The sequence below is a fragment of the Sorex araneus genome, chromosome 2 (genome assembly GCF_027595985.1).
Source record: "Sorex araneus isolate mSorAra2 chromosome 2, mSorAra2.pri, whole genome shotgun sequence".
In the NCBI taxonomy this organism is placed as follows: Eukaryota; Metazoa; Chordata; class Mammalia; order Eulipotyphla; family Soricidae; genus Sorex; species Sorex araneus.
In genome coordinates this window covers 672,116-682,457 of record NC_073303.1, presented here as the reverse complement: position 1 = coordinate 682,457, position 10,342 = coordinate 672,116, and the positions used below count along the sequence as shown (strand labels likewise).

At 64.9% G+C, this 10,342-nt stretch overlaps 1 protein-coding gene across 2 annotated transcripts; it reads left to right on the top strand.

Annotated features, from left to right (window-relative positions):
- Positions 1-6,999: 6,999 nt before the first annotated feature.
- EEF1E1 (eukaryotic translation elongation factor 1 epsilon 1) lies at positions 7,000-10,342 on the top strand. Of its 2 annotated transcripts, XM_055127203.1 has the most exons (4): positions 7,000-7,112; positions 8,193-8,393; positions 9,593-9,688; positions 9,936-10,342. In XM_055127203.1, exons 1-4 carry the CDS (start codon positions 7,038-7,040, stop codon positions 10,074-10,076), a joined length of 513 nt encoding a protein of 170 aa, XP_054983178.1. In that variant the 5' UTR covers positions 7,000-7,037; the 3' UTR covers positions 10,077-10,342. The 2 variants fall into 2 exon arrangements, with proteins under 2 accessions (XP_054983178.1, XP_054983179.1); XM_055127204.1 differs by lacking the exon at positions 9,593-9,688.

Sequence of the window (10,342 nt, the reverse complement as noted above, 5' to 3'; positions counted from 1 at the left end):
TGGGTCACACCTCGTCTGGTCCCTCTGCAGTGAGCCCCGCGGCGGAGTGGCCAGTGGCCACCTGACGGGCAGGGGACGGGGCCAGCAGGGCCCAGGGGGACGGTGTGGAGAGCAGAGGCCCCACAGCGCCCGACTCCGTCCAGAGCTGATGCCTGGGGTTGATCCCATCCCTGGGGCAAGTCGCCAGTGCCAGGGGGGACTGAGTCCAGCACCTGGGCCCCCAGTGGGCAGGCCTGGCGTGACCCCGGCCTGAACCCCAGCTCCCAGCTCTGGGAGACGTCGCCAGGCTCCCCGGGCGCCCGGCTGTGTGTCCCTCCCCCTCCAGTGAGCAGCCCTCAGAGCCTGGGCGGAGACCCTCGGCGCTCGGGGAGCCCCTCTGGGCGACAGCATCTGCAGACCCCCGTGGTGCCTCAGAGAGAAGCGGCCAGACCAAAGACGGAAAGTTCGAGGAGACACAAAGCTCCTGTGCCAGCACCTCGGCCGTGGCTGCTGAGCGCGCTCCAGCAGGACCCCTGAGCGGGCGGGGCGGTCTCCAGCCCCCGGGGGTCCGGCGCTGACCCACTGGCCCTCAGTGTCCCACTGTCGCTCGCTCGGGCCGAGTCACCTCTGAGCCTGGCTGCTGGCGTCCCGCCTCGGACGCCTCCTGGCTGAACTCGGAGGTCTGGGGTGCAACGGGCCTCACCCAGGCCCCCGGGCAATTGCTCCGAGGTGATGGGCTGGGGGGACGGGGGGGGGGGGGCGCGGGGCAGACGCTGCAGGACCGGCTCCGTGGCCCCTCCACACGGCTCCGCCCTGCAGACGCCCCAAGCTCTTTGGTCCCCCGCGCACGAGCACTCGTCACCGAGTTGGGCCGGCAGTCCCGACCCACTGGGCAGCCGGGGAGGGCAGGGGAGGCCACTCGCCCGGCCGGCCTGGCCGAAGGACACCTGAGAAGGACCCGGCGCGGCTGATCAGAGCCGAGTGGCTCTCGAGACCCGGCTCACTCTCCCGGCCCTCCCGCACAGGCTCGGCTTGATCGCCCTCTTGCCTACAGGTAATTCTCCATCAAAATTAAATCCAAGCAGCGGAGCTCAATTTGATAAACTGTGCGGGCAGGGCTGCGGCGAGGAGACAGGGCGGGCAGCCACGTCCCCCGCTGCCCCGCGGCCCAGGGCCCGAGCTGCGGTTCACGGTCCCACAGCGCCGCCAGCTGCCCAGGTCCCGAAGCACAGCCCGAGAGGCTGGCACGGAGGGGCCTGGCCAGGGCCGCGGGGAGCAGGGCACCGGGGGACCCAGCAGGCCCTGGGCCCTCTTCTCCCTCCCATGGACAGGCCAGCCGGCCCGCTCCCCTCTCTCGCCCGTCCTGCAGGGCCAAGCCAGGAGGCTCCGAGGACCCTCCGACTGTAAAAAACTAAAGCGCGCCAGCGGGCGCGTGTACTCTCGGGCTCTCCGGGGGCTCTGTCTCACCTTCCGCGTCAGGTGCTCTGGAACCGCTGTGTGGCTGTCGGTCGAGGGAAGGCGACGGAAGGAAGAAGGCCAAGCTGGTTGCTCGATCAGTTTATTTCTTCTCTCTCTCTGCTTCTCCTGAGTCTGGCCCCCCCTTTGCCCCACAGTCTCAGTTTATACAGCAAATTACATAGGGCGGTGGCACAAAGGTGGGTTTAACATCAACAAATCAACAAAGAAGGGTAAGACCATTTCTTGAGGAGATTAACAAAATTTCATCTAAGGAAATCTCATCTAAGGAGATCCACTCAAGGGAGTGATTCCAAACAAGGGTGTGTCAGGGTGTGAGCTAGTAATCTGCTTAAATAGTTACAGTAAATCTACTTCTAATATTTCTAGCAATGTCATTCTGTATGAGCACAGTAAGAGATATAAAGTTTGGCTCTTCCTGAGGACATCTCACTATACAGTCCCCAGGCCAGGCTAGTCTTCCTAACCCCAGCAGGGTCCTAGTCTCGTCGTTACCTTTGGATCATGACAGCATTGTCCATGATCATGCCCTCAACTTATAGTTGAGTATTGTGGCACTTTGGCCTGGCCTATCTCGATGCCAGGGTAGCACATAACTCACCGCTTGCCCTGGATCCGTCCTGTCCCTCGTCGGGACCCTGCTTTTGGGGTGCTAGGAACTGAGGGCAACTGAGTTAAGAAAGCAGATGCCCAGGAGTAAATATTATTGGAGTCAATCAACTCCCAAGTTACAAGCACAATATTGTCTTCCTGTATCCATACAGAAAGGACATTGCTTTAAGGTAAACTATGTTCCCTGAGGCAGGGCTAAAAGGACAAACCCCATGTTATCCTACATCCGACCTGCTGGGGGGCTCCCGCCAAGGAGGCCCCTTCCCTCAGGCGGGACTTTCTGGCCAGCCCAGGAGCTGGCAGGACGCAGCACTCGGGGCCACACGGAGAGGTGGGAGAGTCCAGGGGTCACTTTCCCACCTGCAGTCAGAAAGGCGTGAGCCAGGGCCCGGGGCGGCAGGACAGCGGGTAGGAGGGCCCGGGGCGGCAGGACAGCGGGTAGGGGGCCCGGAGCGGCAGGACAGCAGGTAGGGGGGCGCCTGCCTGTGCAGCCAACGCTGGCTCCACAGCCGGCACCCCAGAGGGCCCCGAGACTCCAGGAACAACTAGCACAGAGCCAGGAGTGGGCCCTGAGCACCGCGGGGTGGGACCCCCAAATATACAAATCCTCCCAGGCTCCCCTGGCCAGAGAGACAGTCCAGCGGGCGGACTTGCAGGCAGCCGCGGCCGGTTTCAGCCGGCTTTGGCGCTGCTCCTGGTCCCCTGAGCGCCCATTTTGAAAACCACCTTCCCAGGTTTTTGCCCGGTGATCGCGTCTGGGTCTGTCGCGGTGGTCAGAGAATCGCTTCCTGCCTGCTGTGACCCTGCAGAACAGCGCCCGTCCGTCGTTGGGGTCTCCCGGGGCCCGGCACATTGCAGGGGTTGGCGCGGCCCACGGCCCGGGGCCGCTGAGCTGGGGGAGGGAGAGAGTCTGGGCTGTGCGAGGGAGGGGCTGAGGGAGAGACGGTCCTGCACTATCTCGAGTCCCAGCTCACCACACAGTGCTCTCTGCTCCTGGGGAAGAACCCGGCGCCTTGAGGTCCCTCCATGGGGCCTGGCCGTGCCCCGCTGTGGTCTCCAGAGGGGACCCGTGTCTGTCGTGGCCAGTGGCGCCGAGGGGGCAGCGCCAGTCTCAGCAGCTCGGGAAACACCCCCGGCCGGTTACACGGGGCTGGCTGACCCGAGCAGGGCACCGGTGCTTCCCTGCTGGGCCTCTGAGCCCGCAGTGCCCGCCCCGCCCCTGCCCCGCTTCCGGTCAGCGGGAATCCATCACCGGATTGGGCGCGTCTCACCGTCGTCACGCTGCTCTCTGCAGGGCCGCCCGGTTCTTCACGGGTGCTGACACCCGGCCCGCGTGCCCCCCGGGGGCTCACAGAGGACAGCCGCCGGGGCAGGGTGGCGCCCACGTGGCCTGGCGTCTCCCTCCCTGTCTCTGGCTCTGAGCGGAGCAAGGCAGCCTCGGGTTGCTGGGCTGGGTCCAGGCCAGCAGTTTCCTTGTCTCAGCTCCTTCAGGACAACAGTCGCCCTTTCCTCCCCGGGAAAGCCGCCGGGAGGGCGGCGAGCTTGCTCCGGCCTCTCCGAACGCTGCTTCTCGGTTTCCCGGCTAGAGTTTCCGGGAGACAGCCGAGCTTTGCTGGTGGTGTCGCGTGACGGGGGCGGTCGGGCAGTTTGTCCGTGCCCATCACCCCGGCCGGAGGCTTCCGTGAGACTCGGCTTCCGTGGTCCCTCATGGTTTGCATGTGGGAGAGAGTAAACCTCTGGGCCCTTTGTCTAAGCAGTCGTGACTCGGTTTACCCCCTGACCTAACCCCCCCCACACCCACAGCACACTCAAGCCACCAGGCTCCGCCATCAGCCTGGGCGTGCAGGCAGGCGGCTCGGGGCTGTGCCAGGCGGGATCTGCGGCGTGTGGGCCAGGCCCCAGGGCTCTGGGTCTCGTTGCTGTGAGCAGAAGCCGCCACTGTCCTGTCACTGACACCGGCGCTCGATGGCCGCCGACCAGGCCAGAGCCTGCCCTCGGGAGTCTGTCCAGCCTTCCCAAGATTGCTGGGGTCCCCGGGGCCCCTTCCACAGGCCCCCACGCCCTGCCCAGGTTCAAGGGCGACTAGGCACTGCCTCAGCATCTAAGCCCTGACACGATGGTGTGGGGGAGGGTCTGAGGTGGCTCACAGCGGCTGGAGCTCCTGCCACAAGCCTGCCCAGGCACGCCCTGGTCTGGGCTCTGAATGACCCTGTGACCTAGGGGACGCTCAGAGCAAGGGCCTTGCCGCACCGGAGCACAGCGGAGGGGCCGAGCAAGTTGCCGGCCCTGAGCCAAAGGAGGCGGGAAACTGCCATCGAGTCAAGACGCACCAGCCGAGTGACGTCCAACAGGCGGGTTCTCCGGAACAACCTGTGTCTTCCCAGCGCACCCTGGACCCTCTTTCCCACCTCTGGGGGTCTAGGCACAGAGGGGCGGTGGCCCCGATCTTTCCTCCACTCCCCCAAAGCAACGAGCCTGCAGCACAGCAGCCTTCAGCCAGTGGCACAAAACTGCACCAGTGTGCAGCCACATTACAAAATGACAACATGACTGCATCATACAAAAACATGCACTAGCTGGGTGTTTGAGCATTGTATAACTGAGACTTAAACCTGAAACTTTTGTAACTTTCCACATGGTGATTCAATAAAAAAATTAAATTAAAAAAAAAAACACGCACTAGCTTGAAGGCCAAGGTTTCAAAATATTTACAGGCCCCACGTCAGGAGCAACGGAAGCAGAGAGCATCTGCCCTTCGTGCTGTGCTTGGGGGAAGGCCCTATGTGACTCACGGTTGGCACGAGACTGGCACCGACCACGCGGAGAACAGCCAGCCCTGGGCCTTTCCACCCAAAGCTCTGCCCTGTTCCACGCACCCCCTCCACACTCACACACACTCACAACTGAAATGCCAGGGAAGAAAAGGAAAGGTAGGGAGAAATAAACCTCCAAACTTGAACCGAAGAGTCAACTCACAACTATAGTGAAGCAACTTGACCTGAGGATCTATCTGCATCAACTCAAAACAAGTGTTTACACTAAAACATGATCTTCTGACCCCAAAGCGCCTCTCAGTTTCCTATTAAAATGAAGGCCTTCGGGGGCTGGAGCAATAGCACAGCGGGTAAGGCGTTTGCCTTGCACGCGGCCGACCCGGGTTCAATTCCCAGCATCCCATATGGTCCCCTGAGCACCGCCAGGAGTAATTCCTGAGTGCAGAGCCAGGAGTAACCCCTGTGCATCGCCAGGTGTGACCCAAAAAGCAAAAAAAAAAAAAAAAAAATGAAGGCCTTGGTTCGTCATTAGGCCAAGCTTCACTTTTTTTTTTTTTCTTTTTGGGTCACACCCAGCGATGCTCAGGGGTTACTCCTGGCTTTGCACTCAGGAATTACCCCTGGCGGTGCTTGGTGGACCATATGGGATGCCAGGGATCGAACCCGGGTCGGCTGCGTGAAAGGCGAACACCCTACCCGCTGTGCTATTGCTCCGGCCCCAGGCCAAGCTTCACTTTAACTATACCACCAACTGGAATTAGCATAGAAAATAATTTTAAAGTATTTTTATTTCACAAAAATAAAAGTATACCTAGATACTGGGGGTCTGGAGTGATAGCACAGCGGGGAGGGCGTTTGCCTTGCACACGGCCAACCTGGGTTCAATTCCCAGCATCCCATATGGTGCCCCGAGCACTGCCAGGAGTAATTCCTGAGTGCAGAGCCAGGAGTAACCCCGGAGCATCATCGGGTGTGACTCAAAAAGAAAAAGAAAAAAAAAAGTATACCTAGATGCTGAAAATAGAGGCGTGACTTCTCTTAGAGGACTGGCACTTTTAGGGGTGAAATAGTTATTCATCTCTGTATATGAAGGAAAAAGATACTGAGTCACAAACCGCTTACTCTGCACTCTCCTTCCGGCTTTGCTCTTGTGGGTCTGGCCCCCCTCCCTCTCCTCCGACTTCCCTTTGCCGCCAGCCCAGTGTCTGGGACAGGACAGGGGAGAGCGTCCTCACTGACTTGCAGATTTCTGACTTAGAAACCAGCTTCCTCAGTGCACTTTTCCTATTCTCTCCAAGTGATACACATTTTTATTTATTCATTTTGGAATTTGTAAAATTTTTTATTTTCAGAAAACTTTTGGGGCTGGAGCGATAGCACAGCGGATAGGGCGTTTGCCTTGCACGCGGCCGACCCGGGTTCGAATCCCAGCTTCCCATATGGTCCCCTGAGCATGGCCAGGGGTAATTCCTGAGTGCAGAGCCAGGAGTAACCCCTGTGCATCGCCAGGTGTGACCCAAAAAGCAAAAAAAAAAAAAGAAAGAAAACTTTTGGAAGCCCTCAAGACCCCATATGCTGCCTGTTTCCACATATATATGTGTGTGTGTGTGTGTGTGTGTGTATATGTTGTGTGTGTGTTTCTTATACCTAAGAATATACCTCACACCTTACATCTAAGAATATACCTGTTTAGAGGGTGTTAGATGCACGTTCGTGCCCCGAATCATATCAATGTTATCCCTAGTTTACCGATCTGGTTTGCCGGCAAGGACCCCTGGACACTGACGAGCGCTGCCCTCGGCTACAGGTACCGGGCAGGACCTGCCCAGCGCGCCCGGGGCGACCCTCTCAGGGTGCCGGGGGCCGGCTGCAGGGCCAAGAGGCATGCACCGGGGGCCGGGGGTGGGGCTAGGGCGGGCCCAGGCCCCGCGACCCTTCCGAGGCCCGGGACGAGAGGTCCGGGGCGACCGCCGCTGACCGAGCATCCCCGGCTGCCCCCGCACACCTGCGCCCCGCGCCGAGCAGGTGCGACGCTCCCATTGGCGCTCAGGAGCGTCCGTCTCCCCGCAACAGCCGGCGCCTGGCCCCGCCCCCGCCGCCCGGCCAATGGAGGGGGACGCCTTCGGGGGCGGGGCTTCGTCTCGGCCAATAGGGCGGCCCCGCGCCTGGCCCCGCCTCTCGGCGCGCGGCAGGAAGATGGCGGCGGAGCTGGCGCTGCTGGAGCGGTGGCTGGGGCTGCGCGGGCGCGCGGCGGCGGGGGCGGGGCGCCGGGTGAGCGCCGGGCCGGGAGGGGGACGGGGGGGCCGGGAGGAGGGACCCGGGGTGCAGGGAGGAGGGATCCGGGTGTAGGGAGGAGGGACCCGGGTGCGGGGAGGAGGGACCCGGGTGCGGGGAGGAGGGATCCGGGTGTGGGGAGGAGGGACCCGGGTGCGGGGAGGAGGGACCCGGGGTGCGGGGAGGAGGGACCCGGCCCGGGTGCGGGGAGGAGGGATCCGGGTGTAGGGAGGAGGGACCCGGGTGCGGGGAGGAGGGACCCGGGTGCGGGGAGGAGGGACCCGGGGTGAAGGGAGGAGGGACCCGGGTGCGGGGAGGAGGGATCCGGGTGTAGGGAGGAGGGACCCGGGTGCGGGGAGGAGGGACCCGGGTGCGGGGAGGAGGGATCCGGGTGTGGGGAGGAGGGACCCGGGTGCGGGGAGGAGGGACCCGGGGTGCGGGGAGGAGGGACCCGGCCCGGGTGCGGGGAGGAGGGATCCGGGTGTAGGGAGGAGGGACCCGGGTGCGGGGAGGAGGGACCCGGGTGCAGGGAGGAGGCAGCTGCCCCCTAAGGGCAACCTGAGCCGTTTGTTCAGAGCCGTCACCACCCTCCCCTCCCCCCACCTGGGCAGTGATGCAGGGACCCCCCCACCCCCAGACCCCAGACCCCAGCACTGAGGGAACAGGCACTGCCCGATTCAGCGGGTTTCCCACTCCCCTCGGGGCCCCAGGAAGCCCTCTAGGGAGCCAGAGGCGGGCAGGGCAGGACCAGGACGGCCACTGCCCCCGGCCCGGGCCGTGTCCACAGGGGAGAGGGTGCCAGGGGCCGTGGAGCGCTGGGGCTCAGCCCTCCCAGGAGCCGGCGGTCCCTCGGGTCTCCTCTCGCTGGCCAGTGCCCAGCCCCAGCGGCCTTGGGAGGTTCCTTAGGGGGGAACCAGCCCGTCCCGGCCGGTGAGGCCCAGGGAAGGAGCCCGACCGGCCAGTGTGAGGCCGTCCTTGGCCCCCAGGGGCCGGTCACAGCGGTCAGCGTCCACCGCTGTTGGGTTACTGCCCGCCGACGCCGCCTCTCACTCCCGGGTGCGGCCCGTGTCGCCCCAGGGGCCCGTGCTGCAGACCCTGGACGGCCCCAGCCTGGAGGGCCTGAGCACCATCGCGGCGCACCTGGTGCGGCAGGCCAACCAGGAGCACCTGCTGGGGAGCACCGCCGAGGAGCAGGCGCTGGTGCAGCAGTGGATGGAGTGCAGAGTCACGCGCCTCCGGGACCACGCCAGCAGGGAGGACGTGCGGGCGCTGCTGAAGGTACGGCCACGCTCTGTCCCCACAGCCCCGGGCGGCTCCACGCCCGGCGTGACCCTCCCCAGAGGCCGCCGGGGACAGCTCAGACCACAGGACCCCTGACGTCAGACAGAGCCGGGCAGGCCCCGCGGCTGGGGGCGGGGCAGATCTTTCCTGAACGAAAGCTGACAGTCGAGGGGCTGGAGAGCAGACGGGCGCTTGCCTTCCGCATGCCCCACCCAGGTTGGGTCCCTGGAGTCCCACACAGTCCCCCGAGCACCGCCAGGAGTGACCCCCAAGCACCCCTGGGACCCAGACTCTCAGAAAAGCCGACAGGTGGAGGGGCCGGGCGGCAGCACAGCCGGTGGGCGTGTGCCTCGGGCACGGGTGAGCCGGCTTCCGCCCCCGGCAGCCCAGACGGTCCCCGGGCCCCTCCGGGAGAGACCCCTGAGCACTGAAGTGTGACCCCCGCCCCCAAAACCACCAACCTGATAGGCGCTTAGAGAGTGAGTGTCTCTAGGAGCGTCCCAGCGGCCCCGTCACCAGCCAGGCCAGCCCTCCCGGAGACCCCCGCCCGTCCCCGCAGAGCCGGCCCCGGCCTCTCGGCCGTCACCAGCTTCCTCCGTCCCTGCGCGTTTCCTTGCCACGGCCTCTGTCTTTGCTCGGTCCCGGGGCTCGTGCCAGGTCTGAGCTCGGTTCACGTCCCGTTTCCCTGCACAGGCCGCAGTTCCCAGCTGAGAGGCCGACGCTTGCAGGGCCAGAGCGAAGGCACGGCGGGTGGGCGGGTGGGCGCTGGCCTGGCATGCGGTCGGGCCCACCCCGGCTCCCCGTGTGGTCCCCTGAGCCCCGCCAGGAGGGAGCCCTGGGCGTATCGCCCCGCATGGCCCAGAAGCAAGTGAAGGGCCGATGGTTCTGGCCCGGCAGGGTCGCCACACCCCCGGTCGAGCTGTGTTCAGCCTCTCCGCGCCCTGTGTGAACGGGCAGGCTGCCGGGGGGAGGCGCCCGCACACAGTGCTCTGAGAAGCCAACTTGGAGGTGACTGGCGCGGCCTTGCCCTGCCAGGGCTCGTGGAGGCCAGTGCCGGGGGCTCCTGGGGTCTGGCCCGACCCTGGTGCCTCCGGGATCGGGACCCTCCTCCTCCACCTCGGAGCACAGCGAGGGGCATGCGTGCCGGGCCTGGGCGGGGCGGCCCCGCCGTGGTCAGTGACCCCCGCGTGTCCCAGGACCTGAACGCCTACCTGGAGGATAAGGCCTACGTCACGGGACACCGCCTCACGCTGGCCGACGCCCTGCTGTACTACGGGCTGCACCGCTTCATTGTGGGTACCGGGCGCGGGCGCTCCTGCCCTCGGGTCACAGCCCCCGAAATGCCAGCTGGCGGGGGGGATGGCAGTGGGGGTGGGGCAGACGCCTACCCGGGGCCGCGCAGGGCCCCTCTGAGCCAGGGTCGGGGCCCCGCAGTCAGGGGGAGCCCGGAAACCCCAGCACAGGAGACGCTCTGGTGGGGGTCAGCCCGGGGTCCCACCGGGCTGGGCCCAGCACAGCCGCCCTGACGCGCCTCTGCAGGTGGAGCTGACGGTCCAGGAGAAGGAGAAGTACCTCAACGTGTCACGCTGGTTCTGCCACGTCCAGCACTGCCCGGGCCTGCGGCAGAGCCTGCCCGCCGTGGTCTTCGTCAGGAACCGGCTGTACGCGCCTGTGCACTAGAGCCGCCCGTGCCGGCTGGCGCGCTGCAGACCACCCCGCTGCTGGCCTGGATGCCCGTGGCCGCACTGCAGACCGTCCCGCTGCTGGCCTGGACACCCGTGGCTGACCGGGCCACTGAAGACGGCGCGTCAGTCGCAGTGACCAGGGACTTTCCCTCCCAGAGCCCCCTGGTCCCAGCCCCGTCCCCAACACACACTTGCCTGGGCACCGGGGACGGGCGGGTGCGGGCAGGTATTTATGTGAGCGGTAAAGGTGGTCGAAACCGA